Source organism: Sinocyclocheilus rhinocerous, unplaced genomic scaffold, assembly GCF_001515625.1.
Source record: "Sinocyclocheilus rhinocerous isolate Xijiao unplaced genomic scaffold, SAMN03320098_v1.1 scaffold603, whole genome shotgun sequence".
NCBI lineage: Eukaryota > Metazoa > Chordata > Actinopteri > Cypriniformes > Cyprinidae > Sinocyclocheilus > Sinocyclocheilus rhinocerous.
Genome location: NW_015656630.1, coordinates 1,395,815 through 1,416,472, shown reverse-complemented (window position 1 = coordinate 1,416,472; position 20,658 = coordinate 1,395,815). Strand labels below are relative to the sequence as shown.

General features: G+C 36.1%; 1 protein-coding gene across 1 annotated transcript in view; it reads left to right on the top strand.

Moving 5' to 3' along the window:
* The window catches only part of LOC107720545 (microtubule-associated tumor suppressor candidate 2-like), a 39,878-nt gene that overhangs the window by 14,964 nt on the left and 4,256 nt on the right, over positions 1–20,658 (top strand). The window contains exons 4-6 of the mRNA XM_016528279.1: positions 11,754–11,915; positions 15,375–15,473; positions 18,190–18,464. Of these exons, the coding sequence (XP_016383765.1) occupies positions 11,754–11,915; positions 15,375–15,473; positions 18,190–18,464 (536 nt within the window). The remainder of the gene's footprint in view (positions 1–11,753; positions 11,916–15,374; positions 15,474–18,189; positions 18,465–20,658) is intronic.

Here is a 20,658-nt window from a genome sequence, read left to right as displayed (position 1 = left end):
AATTTGGACATTTTCACTTTGGGGTGTACTCACTTTTGTGGCCAGTGGTTTAGACATTAATGGCTGTGTGTTGAGTTATTTTGAGGGGACAGCAAATTTACACTGTTATACAAGCTGTAGACTCACTACTTTACATTGTAGCAAAGTGTCATTTCTTCAGTGTTGTCACATGAAAAGATATAATAAAATATTTACAAAAATGTGAGGGGTGTACTCACTTCTGTGAGATACTGTATATACAGTACATACATTCCTATAACACAAAGACAATGACCTTCAGTCAAGATGATGCTGCTTTTATTGATTTTCATTTCGTCCTTCTTAGATGTGTCTACACATCTAAAGGGTCTTTCTGTAATGATATTGGTCTTGTAGACCACCCTGGTTTCCATTGAGAGGGTTCAGGGTCTGTTCTAATGTGCCATAGATCCCTCTTATACAAGCGCCTGTGTACTCAAGGTGAGTTATGAAACATCTAGCTCCCACCTGGACAGGTTTTAATCTGAGAACAATCTCTGAGGAGAACATGTGTGAATATTGTCTGAGATCAGCATTGTGTTCTGCACTTGGGAACTTGCACCACTTACACAAAAAATAGATAGGAGAAAATGAGAGGCAGAATATCAGTATTGTAGTGAATATACCTGTTTTTATAGTGGTATGCCTAGTGCTACCTGCAGTAGTGTACTTGGATTGGTTTGTAATACGCACTACCTAGTCACCCACTGCTGAACTTCTCTGCCAGGTGAGCTACACTAGTTTTGTAATACACACTACAGTGCATTGTGTATATTAATTGTGCAGTAGGTCTACATTATATATTAATTGATAGGTCAGTACCTTGTATTCCAGTCTGTAGGTAGAATATGAATTGTAGTAATTCTGTAGAATGCTACATGTACCTATGCTCATTTTGTAGAGCATGTTACCATTTGCACACTACATAATATTGGCTCCATCTCAATTTGTGTATTTATACTATGCAGGGTTATTACAGTTAACTTAAACTAGAACTGTAAAAAAAAAAATTGTTACTTGAAATAAATGTTAAATAAAATAAAATAAAATAAGAATAATTTAAAATAATAAAAGCTTAAACTTATCTTATTTCAGCTAGTTGCCGAGGTAACATTTCTCATTTACATTTAGTTTGACTAAATGGCTAAAATAACTAAAACTGAAGGGGAAAAACTATATAGGCATTTAAAGAAAAAAATACATCAAAATAACTAAAATTGTAATGAAAGTAGTTGTGTAGGTCATTACGTCAAGTTGTTGCTGTTAATCTATGTTTCATTCTGCTCAATAAAAAAAAAAAAACATAAATAAATAAAACAAATTAAAGTAAAATGGAAATGAAAAATATAAAAATGAAAACTAATTCACAATGTTAATAAAAACTATAATAGTATCTTGATGAAATTATATTACAGTTATTTTAGTATTATTTACATTATTTATTATTATTTTGAATTTGATTTTATTTGTATATTTTCAAGTTTCAGTAATTTTGCTGTGTTTTGTCATTTTTATTAGTTTTTTATTAAATGTCTATATAACTTAAAATATTGATTTTCTATTTTATTTATTTTCAGTCATTTTAATAACTTAATAACTTTAATAATTTAATAACTCATTTATATCAGTTAGTTGCAAAGGCAACATTTTCATCTAATATTTATATTTTATTTTATTTCAGCTTTATTTGGATTACAGAAAGTGATTTTAATTAGTTTTTAATTAGTAATCATTTTAGAATTTAATTTAATTTAATTTCAGAATAGCAACACTGGTCAGTGTTAGAGATTAGAACAAGCAATACTTTAGAAAAACTATAAAAGTACAGTATCCAAGCACCATTTGCATACAATTTTAATGTACTGTACATTATTTCTAATCTCACATATTATTTAGGACAAGCGTAATACACGTCTCATAATTTAATACTACACAGTATGTAATTAAAACACAATTACCTGTTGTGCCACTTTGTACTCACTATCTAGTGCACACTGCACAGTGTAGTCTGAAAGGAAAACACATGGAAGAGAAGTGAGAGTAGGAAGTGAGGAGAGGTGAAGAAGGGGGAGGTGTGAGAGCACAGATGCCATCGCTCCAGCCCATCTCTGACTCATGCACACTGCTGAGAACAGATGGTTCCTCACACAAACACACCACAGCAAACATGCACACTTACACACTCAGGAACATTCTCACACACTGAAGTAGTCCTATACACTGCTTCACTACAGGTTTGTAGCATCTTTGTCTCATTGGTATGTTTAGTGAGTGTGCTTCTAAATCCCACATCTCTCTGACTGTCAGATTTCACATTGGGCAGTCTGTGCTCTGGGTACTGCTGACTCACACTCTCACCAAACCGCTGAGCTCTGGTTGATCCTGCTGTGCAGAGAGATGCTAATGAACTTTTTCTCTATTTTTACCCAAATGGGCTGTCTGTATCCTCCTGCCTTCACATTACGCAGTTGTGCCTTGTAAAGCTCAGATAGGTCAGATTTTGATGTATGTGACCTAGAACTAGCTGCTAAGTATTACTCTTAAATATTAATATGACATGGTAATGATTTTGAATGGTAGTATGCCTACCTGCATTAGCATATTAGCATTAGCACTGACCTTCTCACTCCTCTTTGCTAACCTCATAGGAGCCTGATAATGTTGTTCTGATTACCTCGCGCCTTAATCCCATTCTGTCTATTTCCCTGAAAGCTTTTATGGGATTTTTTCTGTGGATGAGGAGTCAGGCAGGCTTTTCTTCTGCAGAATCTCAAGCCGTCTCCAGTTCTCTGTTTCAGCTAGCTTCCGTTTCCGTTATCCCTCTTAAGCCTCCCAGAGAGAGAGCAAGAGAGAGTGTTTCTCAGAATGCTGCTAGGCTGTTTAGTGCTGTATCTTCTGATATTCCAGTACCTCCATTTTGGCTCTATTTCTTAATTTAATACATTAACCTTCAATAGTGTGTATTGTGGTCAGCCTGGTATGTAAAAAGTATCTTCTCAGAGTATATCAGTGGTAAAAAAATAAAGTAAAAACCCAAACAATAGTGCACACTGCCTAGTTAGATAGTCTTTGTGACCTTTGTTGGATCCATTATTGAAATCAAAATGTCGACCAGTTATGGTTTAATTTACTTTTTTTGTCCTGAAAAAGGTTGAATACTATTGTCCCTGTATTTTTGTGCAAACTTCCCTGTGTACTAGTTCTACTAGTACTACTCAACATCTAGTGCACACTTCCTATGATGTTTTATTGTCACTTTGTGATTTCATACTGCATTATGCTACATCGTGCACCCTACCTAATGTTGTATTGCACACTACTTTTTGTACTAGTACTGTACTATATAGAACACACTGCCTAGTGCACAATAGTGTCCTAATGTTCTAGTGCACACTACCATGTGTAATAGTTTTGTACTACACTTTCTAATGCACTCTGCGTAATGTGGCATATTAGCATATTAGTGCACACCACTTTGTGATTTAGTACTGCACTACCTAGTGCACACTACCTGATGTCCTACTGCATGCTACTTTTTTAACTAGTACTCTACTACATAGAGCACACTACTTAATATGCTTGTGTTTTAGTGCACAATACTTTGTGCACTCACACCGTACTACACTACTTAGTGCACATTACATTGTCTTGTTATGCCTTGTGAACACTACACTACCTAGTGCACACTACATTTTATGAATTACTACTGTATTACGTAGAGCACACTACCCAATATGCTTGTGTTTTAGTGCACAATAGTTTGTGCATTCGCACTGTACTACAGTACTTTATACAGGGTTCCCACGCTTCTTGAAAGTACTTGAAAGTACTTGAATTTCAGACATATGGATTCAAAGCCTGGAAAGTACTTGAAAACAAACATAGGTCCTTGAAAGTGCTTGAATTAAATTTGAAATAAATTTTGTTTATGCAGGGATTAAAGTTTTCCATCGCTACGACTGATTTCCGTCAATTGGGGAAAAAAAAAATAGGGGAAAAGAAACATGTAGCGCATTGTTGTTGTTATGCCGGCACACCAAAAATCATTCCCGGCCACGGCTGCAGCTTCTCAGTGACAACATAGTGACGCCGCTCGCATCATTCACAGTCGGAAATAGTTCCAAATATAGTAACAGCTCAGCCACTTTGCATCTCTAAAAGCAAACACAGCTGAGTTTCATTCATTCAATGAAGGTGCGTTTTTGAACAAATCTAGTGAGTCATGATTTAGTTTCATTTTTAGCGTATAATTTCATTAATTAATTAATTTGTAATATTTCTGTATTCAAAATTTTATATTTAAAACATTAATCTCCACATAAATATATGAATTTAATTGCACTCATGCCACCTCTGAGCCTCATTAAACGTCTGAAAATGTACCTGTGCCACCTCTGTACAAAATTAATTTCTTTTACGGATGAAATGAGCCAAAAAAGAGATTTATATAAGCACATCATGTAATTTCTTGTGTGCACACTACCCAGTTTACTAGTACATGTAGTACACTATCTAGTACACACTACATAATAATGGTACTTTTTAATGCAAACAACTTTGTGAACATTACGCTACCTAGTGCGCACTACATTTTGTGTATTAGTACTGTATTACATAGAGCACACTACCTAATATGCTTGTGTTTTAGTGCACAATACTTTGTGCACTCACACCATACTACACTACTAAGTGCACATTACATTGTCTTCTTATGCCTTGTGAACACTACACTACCTAGTGCACACTACATTTTGTGAATTAATACTGTATTACGTAGAGCACACTACCCAATATGCTTGTGTTTTAGTGCACAATACTTTGTGCATTCGCACTGTACTACAGTACTTTATATGCACATCATGTAATTTCTTGTGTGCACACTACCCAGTTTACTAGTACGTGTAGTACACTATCTAGTAATAATGGTACTTTTTAATGCATACAAGTTTGTGAACATTACGCTACCCAGTGCACACTATGCCACCTAGTGCACACTACATTTTGTGTATTAGTACTGTATTACATAGAGCACACTACCTAATATGCTTGTGTTTTAGTGCACAATACTTTGTGCACTTACACCATACTACACTACTAAGTGCACATTACATTGTCTTCTTATGCCTTGTGAACACTACACTACCTAGTGCACACTACATTTTGTGAATTAATACTGTATTACGTAGAGCACACTACCCAATATGCTTGTGTTTTAGTGCACAATACTTTGTGCATTCGCACTGTACTACAGTACTTTATATGCACATCATGTAATTTCTTGTGTGCACACTACCCAGTTTACTAGTACGTGTAGTACACTATCTAGTAATAATGGTACTTTTTAATGCATACAAGTTTGTGAACATTACGCTACCCAGTGCACACTATGCCACCTAGTGCACACTACATTTTGTGTATTAGTACTGTATTACATAGAGCACACTACCTAATATGCTTGTGTTTTAGTGCACAATACTTTGTGCACTTACACCATACTACACTACTAAGTGCACATTACATTGTCTTCTTATGCCTTGTGAACACTACACTACCTAGTGCACACTACATTTTGTGAATTAATACTGTATTACGTAGAGCACACTACCCAATATGCTTGTGTTTTAGTGCACAATACTTTGTGCATTCGCACTGTACTACAGTACTTTATATGCACATCATGTAATTTCTTGTGTGCACACTACCCAGTTTACTAGTACGTGTAGTACACTATCTAGTAATAATGGTACTTTTTAATGCATACAAGTTTGTGAACATTACGCTACCCAGTGCACACTATGCCACCTAGTGCACACTACATTTTGTGTATTAGTACTGTATTACATAGAGCACACTACCTAATATGCTTGTGTTTTAGTGCACAATACTTTGTGCACTTACACCATACTACACTACTAAGTGCACATTACATTGTCTTCTTATGCCTTGTGAACACTACACTACCTAGTGCACACTACATTTTGTGAATTAATACTGTATTACGTAGAGCACACTACCCAATATGCTTGTGTTTTAGTGCACAATACTTTGTGCATTCGCACTGTACTACAGTACTTTATATGCACATCATGTAATTTCTTGTGTGCACACTACCCAGTTTACTAGTACGTGTAGTACACTATCTAGTAATAATGGTACTTTTTAATGCATACAAGTTTGTGAACATTACGCTACCCAGTGCACACTATGCCACCTAGTGCACACTACATTTTGTGTATTAGTACTGTATTACATAGAGCACACTACCTAATATGCTTGTGTTTTAGTGCACAATACTTTGTGCACTTACACCATACTACACTACTAAGTGCACATTACATTGTCTTCTTATGCCTTGTGAACACTACACTACCTAGTGCACACTACATTTTGTGAATTAATACTGTATTACGTAGAGCACACTACCCAATATGCTTGTGTTTTAGTGCACAATACTTTGTGCATTCGCACTGTACTACAGTACTTTATATGCACATCATGTAATTTCTTGTGTGCACACTACCCAGTTTACTAGTACGTGTATTAGTACTGTATTACGTAGAGCACACTACCCAATATGCTTGTGTTTTAGTGCACAATACTTTGTGCATTCGCACTGTACTACAGTACTTTATATGCACATCATGTAATTTCTTGTGTGCACACTACCCAGTTTACTAGTACATGTAGTACACTATCTAGTACACACTACATAATAATGGTACTTTTTAATGCAAACAACTTTGTGAACATTACGCTACCTAGTGCGCACTACATTTTGTGTATTAGTACTGTATTACATAGAGCACACTACCTAATATGCTTGTGTTTTAGTGCACAATACTTTGTGCACTTACACCATACTACACTACTAAGTGCACATTACATTGTCTTCTTATGCCTTGTGAACACTACACTACCTAGTGCACACTACATTTTGTGAATTAATACTGTATTACGTAGAGCACACTACCCAATATGCTTGTGTTTTAGTGCACAATACTTTGTGCATTCGCACTGTACTACAGTACTTTATATGCACATCATGTAATTTCTTGTGTGCACACTACCCAGTTTACTAGTACGTGTAGTACACTATCTAGTAATAATGGTACTTTTTAATGCATACAAGTTTGTGAACATTACGCTACCCAGTGCACACTATGCCACCTAGTGCACACTACATTTTGTGTATTAGTACTGTATTACATAGAGCACACTACCTAATATGCTTGTGTTTTAGTGCACAATACTTTGTGTATTCACAATGTTCTACAATAATTAGTGCACATTATGTAATTTCCTGTGTGCACACCACACAGTGTACTGGTACTTGTAGTATACTATCTAGTGCACACTACATCATAATGGTCCTTTTTTAATGCAAACAAGTTTGTGAACACTATGCTACCTAGTGCACACTATAATACCTAGTGCACACTACATTTTGTGTATTAGTATTGTATTACATAGAGCACACTACCTAATATTCTTGTTTTAGTGCACAATAGTTAGTGCATTCACACTGTACTACAGTACTTAGTGCAGATTATGCAATTTCCTGTGTGCACCACCTAGTGTACTGGTACTTGTAGTACACTATCTAGTGCACACTACATCATAATGGTACTTTTGTAATGGAAACAAGTTTGTGAACAGTACGCTACTAGTGCACACTATACTATTAGAGTTTTGTATAGAGTTTTCGTGTTCAATACTTACTTCAGTACTTTACTACAAAACTAGTACTGTAATGTACTAGTTTTGTATCACACTATCTAGTGCATACTGCACGTAAGTTTTTGATTTCTTACTCTTTTTAATTATCTAGTGCACACTACCTAATGCCCTGCTGCACACTACTTTTGTACTAGTGCTGTGCTATGTATAGCACACTACTTAATATGCTAGTGTTTTAGTACACAATACTTTGTACACTCACACCATATTACAATACAGTGCACACAACCTAATGTCCTACTGCACACTACTTTTTGTGCTAGTACTCTACTACTGTAGGTATAGTACACTACCTAGTCCACATTGCATAATTTCTAAATGTTTTAGTGCACACTATTCAAAAAATAGTTATTTGTTTTTTTGTTTTGTTTTGGTCCATCTGTCCACTCACTATCTAGTGCACACTACATCATAATGGTACTTTTGTAATGGAAACAAGTTTGTGAACAGTACGCTACTAGTGCACACTATACTATTAGAGTTTTGTATAGAGTTTTCGTGTTCAATACTTACTTCAGTACTTTACTACAAAACTAGTACTGTAATGTACTAGTTTTGTATCACACTATCTAGTGCATACTGCACGTAAGTTTGTGATTTCTTACTCTTTTTAATTATCTAGTGCACACTACCTAATGCCCTGCTGCACACTACTTTTGTACTAGTGCTGTGCTATGTATAGCACACTACTTAATATGCTAGTGTTTTAGTACACAATACTTTGTACACTCACACCATATTACAATACAGTGCACACAACCTAATGTCCTACTGCACACTACTTTTTGTGCTAGTACTCTACTACTGTAGGTATAGTACACTACCTAGTCCACATTGCATAATTTCTAAATGTTTTAGTGCACACTATTCAAAAAATAGTTATTTGTTTTTTTTGTTTTTTTGGTCCATCTGTCCACTTTGTGCAAGCAGTGCTGTGCAGTGAGTCAGTATTTCTCAGGTCCTTATGGTATTATTACTGAAGTGGCAGCTGTCCTGACGTGTCGCTGTGAGTTGGATTTGCATAATGTTTACTTCCCGACATCCTCAGGAGCACATCTGATGCTCTGTGCTTAATAATGCATTGCAAGCTCCATCACTTAATGGGTCACTGCTGTGTTCACCGGGCCTGATTTTTCATTCTGATTCTCTCTCTGTGCCATCTAAATGTTGCTAGATGGGAAATAACCTTCTGTGCTGGAATAACATCTGCTCCCATAACATTTCCTCTGTCATTTTATAAGCCATTCCAATCCTTATGCTTGAGGTGAGCTCCTGCCTCCCAGATATTGTCATTCTCCTTGCATCCCTTTGCTTTCTATTTTCACTTCTATTTCTGTCTCTCTCTCCTTTTCTCTCTAGTGGTCTTGTCAGCAGTGATTTAAACAACTAGCCCTTCTTTTATCTCCTCCCCAGCCTATCATTTATTTCTCTAATAGTGGCGCCCAACGTGGAGTGCATTCCTATCCTCTCCTCCTTACCGACATAATGTTTTCCTCCATCTCTTCTAAAATACTTTCTTTGCTTTCTTGTCCTGTCACATTACATATGTCTCTACTGTCCAGAAGACCAAAGAAGAAGTGCTGATTGTTTGGTTCTGCCTGCCTCACAAGCTAATTTTTTCCACACCAGCACTGCATTAAATTAGTCTTCTATTATTTTTGCATTCTCTTCTGGTGCATTGTATGATCAATTATTCAGCTCAAACTGAATTGTATTTTTTTATTACTCATGTTGCCCGAGAATTTGTCTTCATTATGATCCAAATGTCAGCAGCATTTTAAATTCAGCATGTGTGAATGGCTTCACTGTATTTCCTGGGCCTTAAATCTGTGTGTGTACAGTGTGTTTGGCTTTTTATTTTATAAAGCTTGTATTTCTTTTTTTAAGAAAAACTAATGTGATCTTAGTCCATTTATTCCATGTTTGCCAGTGTTTACTGGCCAATTGTATTTTTGCTAAAGTAAACAAACATTTAAATCAAATTCATTTGAGATTTCCCTTAATTAAAAACATATTAGTCAAAACTAGAAATGCATAATGATATAAGCACACCTGCAGATAATAGTTGGGTGCAGTATGCAAAAAGTCTTTCGCATGTGTGAATGGAAATGTTCAGTGAACTAGAGAGAGAGAGACATAAGCTAAATCCCTTAACGTCGTAAATCAGAATGTAAATCCTGTAATGCTGTGTCACTACAATGTTATATATGCCAGTTATATATGTCACAGACAGAATTTTAAACATTCAGAGAATATATTTCTAAATTTAAATAAAACTTTTGTTTTACTGTTTACTGCATTTATCAAACTCAGACATGTTACCAAAGTTATTGAGAGATTTTAATGTATTTTATTTTATTTTATTTGTAATTTATAGGACATATAAACTATTATTTTAGGCTAAACCTTGCAACCTGTTATTTTTTTTTAAATTTAATTATTTACTTTTATTAATTTTATTTAGTTATTTATTTATTTTTGTATGCAAGCAATGTTATTTAATTTAAATATAATGTTTATTTAATGCTCATTTCTGAAAAATAACAAAATCGCATAATTTTTCCAAATTTTGTAATAGAGTTGCAACGTTTAATATAAATATATTTAGATAAATATATTTTTAAGTTTTTATTGTTTTTTCATATTTATTTTAATTAATTAATAAATGTTTATTACTAAATTTAAAACCAAATTTTATATCTTGTTCATTAAAGTGATACATAGAATGTGACGCTTTCTACAGACTTTTAACTGTAGATATTTTAGGTGCGCAATGTGATCCAACCCACACAAGTGTTATGCTCCCATCATTTGGGTGATTATGTAAATCCGGAGTGCTGATGAAACTGGAAAAAATCTTAAGGATTGAGTCTCTGTGCTACTAACCCAGTTCCTCACAATGCAGGCAGTTAACTGGTTCTCACAGAGATTTGGAAAAGAATCCACCAATGAGCAGTGAGGTTTATTTCCCAGCAGCCAATCAAGCGCATCTCTCAGCTGCTCTGCACCTTAACATCTCCTGCTGCGAGAGCTGGAGGGCTGCATAGCACTTCCTACTGTTTCCGAAGCTCCATCTCTGCAGCCAAAACTTCATCCCAGATCTTTACCCTTATCAGATCACCCTCAAACTGCATTTACCACATTATAGTCTTACCACAAATGAGAATAAGTGATTCTGTTAGTGTAGCTGTGTTTAATGCCCTTGGAAAGGCTATATATTTCATGCTAACAAAATCTCTTTGAATTAATGGCAGTTGTTGTCTGCTGTCTCCAAATGTCTCCTTAGGTTACATGGGAGTTATAAAATATGGTATTTAAAAGCACTTATGACAGTGTACTGTCAGCATTTCTGCATCTGTCTGCTCTTTTCTGTTCGTGGAATCCTCTCTCAGCACTTCATAAATCAGAGCGATAACAGCGGCAGAGCAGCGTTCTATACAGGCTCCCGAGAATGGTGTCGCCTTACAGTCTGAAAGTAAGCTAAAGTAGAGAGGAAAGTGTCTTTCAAAGGACCCGTTATATAAAAGTACCTGTGTGATTTGTGAAATCGGTTATGGCTCGTTGAATAGATGCTATATCTTGGGTTTTTTTCTTTTACATGGCAAGAAATTCTCATTTTATTGCAGAGTTTGGTCTTATCGAGCCGGGCTGCGGTTATTGATCAAGACTGAGTGGGAAGAACGGCTGGTCTGGGTTCAGTTGTGGGGTTAATGAGCAGTTAGATGAATTCTCATCCACCACAGATGATGAATAATGTACTCAGATAGAAACCTGATGAGCGCAGTCTGATTTAGCATTCACAGTAAATCAGGGAACTAGACAATGACCTGCAGTATTCAGTGTCTAGACTACTGTGTAATGCGTAATGAATTAAATGCAATTCAACGGACGAACATAAAAGTCCACTTTCAGAGATTTTCAAAGCGAAATTACATTGATTTGTGTGGATGTGCTGTATTTTTGGTAATCAAGTTTGGTTCTTTTTTGATTATTTTCAGGTCCCAACAGTGTAAGTGATGAGCCGCCACCGCTTCACCGTGTCACCACGTCACCTCCTGGAGATGGATCCAGAGCACCGTGCCGTAGCACCCCTCAACCCCCCAACCCCCCTGCACCCACACGCCGCTCCCTGCTGCCCCCTCCTCGAAGCTCCCCCGTGGGTAAGTGGACCAAACCTTCATATTTCCAGCCAATGTGCACTTCAACAAGTATGCACTACAAGAAGTATGCCCTAAGCAAAACTAACTGCATTAGAATACAATGTGATCTTCAACCAGTACTACAAGAAGCTTGTGTTTCAAGAGGTTTGCAATGCTAGAAAGTATTTGTTTCAGCTAGTATGCATTACACAAATATGTACTTCAGCTAGTGTACACTATTATTTATATATATATATATATATATATATACGGTGCTTTCTGATAAGTATGCACACGTATGGACTTAGTATGCCAGTATGTAGTTCAAGAATGCGCTATAATGGATATGAAATTCTGCTAGCATGCATTTCAGTGAGTATGCACTACAAGAAGTATGCTCTAAACATGATTCATTCCAACAGAATGCACTACAATTAGTGCACCGAAATACAGAGGTTGCATGCTTTCTCTAGTGCCAGAAGTGACCTGTCAAATGTCATCATGAATTCTCAGACAGCGGCTCCAGTTTGAAGGCAGACCTCCACTGATGCACCGACACACAGCTGAGAGCGTACTTGTCAGGCATAAGTAAACAGCACTACCTCCCTGTCCATGTCCTCTACCGAGTCATTAATCTCCTCTGCATGTGTGAATAATGGGACAGTCCTGTTGGGGGAACGTTGTAGCCTATGTTTAGTCAAGACTGAAATGTAGACTTTGCCTTGAGAAGAAACACCCTTTCTCAGGAAGTAGGCCATCCAGACCATGGACCATGTCATTCATCTTAAGACCAGCACTGGGAAAGAGGCTTGTCTACTTTGTGTGCTGTGCACACTTATTGAAGCACATACTTTTTTATAGTGCATACTATTTGAAGTGCATACTTATAGTAGTGTATACCTTTTATAGTATGTACTTGTTGAAACACATGCATGTTGTAATACTGGTTGAAGATCACAGTAGTTGAAGTGTTTTCTGCTGGACTTGTTTAAAGCATACTTCTTGTAGCACATACTCATAGAAGTACATGCTGAATGAATATGCTAATGCTAGTTCAATTTCATACTCATTGTGCATTATTATTGAATTACATACTAGCTGAAGTCCAAATGTTTTATAGTGCACACTTGGGGTGGATACATATTGTAGTGCATGCTTACTGGAGAGACGTGTAATGTAATCTAGCTCATTCTTATGGTGTATGCTAGCTACGTATTTGTGTAATGCATACTAGTTGAAAAAAATACTTCTAGTAGTGCAAACCTTTTGTAGTGTATTTGTTTAAACATGATTGTTGTAGGTTAAAGATCACTCTAGCTGTAGTGCATTCTGGTGGAATTTATCTTGTTTAAAGCATAATTCTTGTAGTAAATACTCATTACAGTGCATACTAGCTGAATTTCATACACTTGCTTAAAATCGCTTATTTATCTCAGCTCAGTTAGGCCGATCATTAAGAAGCAATCATCCGATTAAAGCAAGTGATGAACCATTGTGCATGTTGGTGACATTACAGAAGAGCCTGTCCAATCAGAGCTCGTCTGTGCCCATTTAACCAATCATTTTCCCCCTGCCTAAACGATAATGAGGCTATTAAGATGCCCTGTTTATCTTCTTTCCTCCTCATCCTTCTCTTTTTTTCAACCTGTCCCCCTCTCTAGTGTTGTTATCTGTTCTGTCCCATTTTCAATGCCACATTTGCTGATCCTTAACCACAGCTCTGAGAGTTTATATCTTTGCTTGCTGCTCCCCTCTTTGTCATCCTGACAAAATCTCCAGTACCCTGGAGGGACAAAACGGCTGCCAGGGGTAGCTGGCCCATCACGGACTACCGATCTAGGGTTAGCACAATGACAAAATTCATGAGACCCTGCTGTTGAAAAACAGTTCAGAGACCCTGTCCAGCTGTCGAATTACTCACATGGATCTAAGGAAACAGAATTTATAACACAGTGGCTTTAGACCGCCATACTTGAGTCAAACATCTTCACATGCGTGCACCCACCCATGATGCACCGGTGTTTGATGCCGTAGGTGCTGTCTCAGCATGGGGGGGGCAGTGGGGTCCTAGGGAGGAGGGAGTCCATTGGGATTCTAGAGGGGTGTCTGTGGCTCTCTGCTACATGTCGAAATGAGCTGGCAGTAATTAGGTGCCCTGGGACCCCTGTTGCAATGTGATGTTTGTGTGTGTGCTCTGTTGGGTGAAAGTAAGCCAAAAGCAGCAACCCCAAAAACATACGCACCCCCTTCTGTTGTGAGATGGGAGATTTGAAACAAGCTCCAATCCCAGCAGCATCTTCAATCATTTCCTGTAATCCCATAGGCAGCGTCTGTGTCTTCATATCTGTTCGGGTGATATTACAGAGACGGTAAAATAATAATATAGTAATTAATTTGTTATGAGGATATATACAATATTTATACTTGTATTGTAAAAGCTGTGTCTGTTAGTGCACTTTCTGTCATAACTCAACAAATTACTGTAAAAATAAAATAAATAACCAGATCAGGCTACATTAAGTGATCATAAAGTGGGAATACCCATAAGCCCCTGTGCTTGAATAATTTAATAAGGTATGCTTTAACAATGGGGTCTTATAGGGGAGATACTGAGAATTAAATTAAGATTAAATTAAATTATATATTAAAAAAACACTGATCAAAAATGATATTTTTTTCAGGATTCATTGATGAATAGAAATATATATGTATTATATATATATATAGAGAGAGAGAGAGAGAGAGAGCATGTGCATATATTACAATTTATTTATTATATTAAATTTCAATGTTAACATTACTTGAAAAAATCTTGCAAAATTATTGCCTCAGAAAAATCTAGTTAAGGTTGTGCAATATATTCAAGTTTACTAAGAAGCCAATTTATGAACTATTGAATATACCAAGTAACATTAACTAGATTTTTCTGAGGCAATAATTTTGCAAGATTTTTTCAAATTAAGTTAAAAAATGTAATTTACAGTGTAAATATAGTAATATTTCTCCATTTTATATTATTATGTACATCAGGGTTATTTCTAGAACTATTCTCTTTTCTATTGTCCTGCTCTGACAACAGATCTGAGATTTGTGAGATGGAAGTTATTTCTTTTTATTATTTTTTTTTTTTTTTAATATATTTATGCTGTATGCTCTGGTCCACGGATGCCTGCAGCCTCTCAGAATGTCATATCGTCCAGCCCGTGTGGCAAGCGGACCCTAGCAGCTGTGTTATTTTGTGGTTGGCTGCCTCTTATTGGAATTGATCCACGGACCGCTGAGACCATATTATGACTCCGTGGAAGAGGAAAGCGATACGAAAAGAGACGGAAAAGGGGGTGGTGGTTACTGTTGGTAACGCATTCATGGATTTGCACTCCTGTGCCCTGTATGTGTTCCCTGAGCGAATATCCTTTAATTCAGGTAACCTCCTGAGCACTGCCCTTAACTCTTGTACCGATGTCTTTTCTTTATCCATAGCATCCCGTAAGGAATTCCAGAAGAGTTCTGACGGCACCTGTTCATCTCTCTCCTCCCCTAAGAGACTCGCTGTAGTGTCTCCTAAACCGCAGTCTCCAGGTAACCAACCAGAACAAAGATCAACCCAAGATATTGCTTTTCTTTCATAGCTGTCCCCTGCTGCTCTCCATTAGATGATGTCACACTGTTGGATAAATCTCATCTGAAGCTCATATCTCCACTGTAACCCACTTTATTTTTCTCTCCATACACACACACAAACATAGAATGAGTGAGAACTTCTTATAAGACGTAATCAGCGTGGCCACTAGGGCCAAGTTCAGTTGTCATGTTGAATTAATTGAAATAATACTTAGTATTCAGTTGCCCAATCTACCGCCCTAGGGTGCAAATTATGGGTTTTAGGGGGTCAGACACCCTCATTAAAGCTTGAATTCTCCTGAAGGACATTAAAAGAAAATGTTGGGTGTCTAGAAAAATGTAAACATACAGTGCTAGGAGGCTTCAGAATGCATCTTGCCCTCTTGTTGTCGTTGTATTTCTGATGAGCAGGGAATCGACTACCTAACATCAGTTTCGCCCACCTTGCTTCCTGAAAAAGCAAATTTTCTCTTTGTTGTCATAGAGACTGATTCTCAGGCTAAAGATTAAGCCACTCTAGAAGGCTGGTGGTTGGTTTGTGTATGTGTATGTGTGTGGTGGACTGGATTGTCTTGAGTCAGTGTGATGAATAAAAATTAGTGCTGTCAATCAATTAAAAAAATAACTAATTAATCCCACGTAACACTAAAGTTTTTTAAAAATACTGCAATAATTTCACATTCATTCTTTAAGTTAATGTAGAAACAACATAAAGACAGTATATTTTTAATATGTTTAATCGTTTTGTATGACTGAAGGCGAGTATCACTGATACCAATACTACTGATGTCTCTAGGACATTGTTTTTTTTCTGAATATTTACCCATTGACTCTAGCCATTCAACATTACAGTATAATTGAGAGATATCAATTTTAAAATGTATTAGACTAAAAAAAAAAATTTTAAAAAATTGAATTGAACTTAAAACAATCTTCACATAAACCCATTATAATAAATGTCATATTTACCCGTGCCCTTCTGCAAGTAGGAAATATACAGAAATTGAATAAAGTTATCAAACAATAAATTCTATATTAAATATAGATGAATCCTTAAAGCTACAACAGTTATTGATTTCCTCTTTTTTCTTTTGTTCTTTAATTAACAGACATCACAGCAGCAGGGTTATTAGGTTATTTGGCTGCTATTACTTTAAGAGCTGCTGAATGTGATACGGATTTGACACGCATGCTCGTAGTTTCATATGCGCTTTAATATGAAATGATACAGGCTACAGCGCGCGCCGTGCCGCCATATTTGTGCGTGCAATTGAAGAGCACGTGCTATGAGCTCAATGTACCGGCTGACAGGACAGGAAAATCCGTTTTTACTGACATATGGCATGACAAAATCTCATCTGACCGCAGTTCACTGTTGTTCTACTGATGCTCCTCGTCACCTGTACTGTTTCCGCGCTTGACTAGCAGACTAGCGCCTGTCGCTGAGGCAAAGTGGAGTGCGCGTCTGAAAAATCTGAATGAAAAGTTGATGTGAAATGTTTGATGTGATCATAAAGATATTCTACGCAATTCTTGTCAATAAAAAAGAGACAAAAGCAGCAGTTGTGAGTGGGATGTCCAACCCTAGCTCCGCCCCTGCGTTAAATATTTTTAACACCGTTAAACTGGAGAAATTAATCAGCTGCATTAACGCGCTAATTTTGACAGCACTAATAAAAAGTTCATTTAAATTAATGTAGGTTTAGTACAGGAGCTGTTTTGTTAATCAAGGTTAATTCAAACCTTTGAATGCTAGTGTATCTCCACATTCCTATACAGTATGCTATCTCCACTGTACATAGGAAAGCTATAGCTTGCAAAGATGTATACAGAGGTTAATTCAATACCTAATACGTCAGTAAAGGCCACTGAAAAAAATTTGTTGCTTGCCATTTACAACAAATTGCTTTCACACTCAACACCGAGGACAACAATGACTCCATCATAGCAATTAGCAGCTCTGAATCATTCAGTCATTCTTCTGAAGATTAGTTTCTACAGTAATGATAGCTGTAAATCATCCTGTCATTCCATCTGGCCCAATGTGCTTATCAAATTCATCATGAAATGAATGCTAACACACAGCTGCAGTAAGAACAAAACATTAGCAGCTATTAGCATTAGCATGAGTGTTTTGGGTTGCTTGCTCATCTTGAAGCACATTAAGATACACGTCTTGCGTTTATATTTCATTAATGTAAAATCCTTGACTTTTTATCTATATAGCATGATAACTGATAGTGTAACTTCCATGAGGGCCTCAACTGTCTTGGTGTATCTAATCTATACATCCTTTGTAATCCATGCATTGTGAATTTGAAGTAAATAGTGTAACAATTCTTCCATTATTTTATTTGAACTATAAGATTTGTTATGGTTTGTTTAGCCACTGTTGCATTAGCTTTGGGTCACATACCTCATTTTACATTACAATAAAAACAGTCTAGTCTTTGAATAGTCCCTTTGCTTTACTTATAGAGGATTCAAGTAATCCAGTTATGTATAGAAATTATAGTAAAGCTTTATGTAAATTGTTTCATGGTTGTTAAGCGTGCAGGACTCCCTGGGGTGTCTTAGCATTCTGAAGGCCATTTTATTCACACAGGGCCGTTCTGAGATGAGTTTAATGAAATTGATTTTTTTAGTGCTTTTTCTCTCGTGTTTCCCTCTTTAGTCCTTCAGAGGCAACAGAGGGCAACAGTGGCGGTCCGAGGCTCAAGCATGCAGATTTTGCCTCGTACTGGCTCTCCGGGCCCAGAGAAGCAAAAAGAAGAAGAGCAGAAGAAAGAAAAAGAGCGAGAGGAAATAGAGAGGAATGAAGAGATTCAGCTCTTGCAGGGTCGCTGTGAAGAACAGGCCAGGCAACTACAGACTCTTCAGACAGAACTAAAGAAAACCAGCATGAGTCTGGAGGTCTTTGTGGTCTGCACTCAGCACTTCGCCTTCAAGGTATTTTTTTTAAGATTACAGTCAGCTAAAAATGTATTTGGCCAAACATACGCATTCATTATTATTATTACTTTACACATTTTAGAATCTTAAAAAATCATCAAAACTATGAAATAAAACAACTATTGTATTTTATTATTCAAAGTCATAAAAACATTTATAATATAATATTATATTATTTATTAACATACTTTTTCATTATTATTACTTTATACATTTTAGGAAAAAATCATCACAACAGTAAAATAAAACAACTATTTTATTTTATTATTCAAAGTCATAAACACATTATATTATATTATATTATATTATATTATATATTGAAACACATACTTATTTGTTATTCTTACTTTACACATTTTAGAATTATAAAAAATCATCACAACTGAAATAAAACAGTTATTTTATTTTATTCTATTTTATTATTTTCACTGTTCATAAAGTCATAAAAATGTATTATATTATATTATATTATTATACGTGCATGCTTATTCTTTATTACTACTTTACACATTTTGGAATCATAATAAAGTCATCAAGACTATGAAATAAATATATATTTTATTTTGTTAATTTTATTATTCATAGTAAAGTCATAAAAACGTCATCAAAACTATGAAATAAAGTATCAAATAAAACAATTATTTTCTTTTATATTATTTTTGAGAATTAATCATCCTAAAGATGCTTTTTTTCTAAATTTGTAGTTTTTCAACTGATACAGTACGTTCTATCCAACATGATTCACAGTACACTAACTACATCCACATCCCTTCTGGTACAAACCCTGCGATCAAATAATTTGCTCAAGGGCACAGTGATTTTACGGCCTTCACATGTCACCACTACATGAGATGTTTGTGTTACCGTGCCAAAGCCTCAACCACAAGGCATTCACTACCGTTTACTGACATACTGCCTCCTTGAACTGACACATACAGTGTACCTCAACCGCTAGAAACTGAACAAACAACAACAAAAAACAAAAACGAAACACAAATAACAGCCTTTATCTAATCTGTCATGAATGTAAGGACGAGGTAACTGTGTGCAAGAGCAGACCGTTGAGTCAGTGTTTGCACACAGAATCTCAAGCATATCGCTGTCTCCTTAGGATAAATCACAAATGTTGCTGTCCATATTTGTAATTCGCTTTGGATAAAAGCATCTGTTATTGTATCTGCTACATTTTTAGAAGTGCAGTGCCCCCTGCTGTCCATTAGTGGCTTTAAGATATGCACCAAGAGCTTGTAACACTCCAAAGAGAAAGGAAAAATTGAAATCGCATCATATGACCTCTTTAAAGAGGCACAGTTGTTTCTGAAATGCCTTTGCATACTAACTCAAGACAAATTTAAAGAGGTCAGTGGAGGTCAGAAACACAATGGCTTACAATATACAGTACATCCAAATCTAAAAACCTATTCTCCTCAACGTTCCAGCTTAATGCCCACACATACTACATTAATATTAATTGCATTCCTCTCCTCCACATCCACTCCTGTTCACTGTTTAGCAGTAAAAGCATTTACAGACAGAAGCGGTATGTCAGTAACCTGCCAACTTCTCCCACACCTGCCGACTCCAACATGAAGCAAGCCACATTTCATCAGTTTCTATAGTGCATGTGTTATTTCTAAGTGCTTTTCATAATCAGGGTGGTACTGTATACTGTACATTTTCTGTGCACACAAAAGTGATAATGTTTCTGCAGCATTGCATCATCATTTTTTGTTTTGTTTTTCATCTTACATCTTACATTTACAGAGATGTCTATGTTTTCATAATTTGATGTTATTTAGGCCATGAAAGTAATACTAAATGCAGTATGCAGTACTACTAGTCCACACTAGTTACTACAAAAATAAGTATGCACTGAAAAAGCAAGTACTTTTTTGAGTGAGGATAAATTGGTTCACTGTTTATGGTTGTGACTGACTATAGAATTGTTAACTAGTAAAACCACGTAAACCATGAAGTAATTGGGCATAATATAAATTTCTAAATGTTTTTTTGTTGTTTATCCTGATATTGTTTGGACCAAATGTCCCTACAAAAATGGTAAAACCCCAAATCATTTTATTTTAGAAGCAAGCCAGGAGGACTGAAATAAACAGCAGCTTAATAAATATACATAATGATAATCTGTAAAATTATGAAATAATTATGAAATAAATAATTCATAAATAATCAA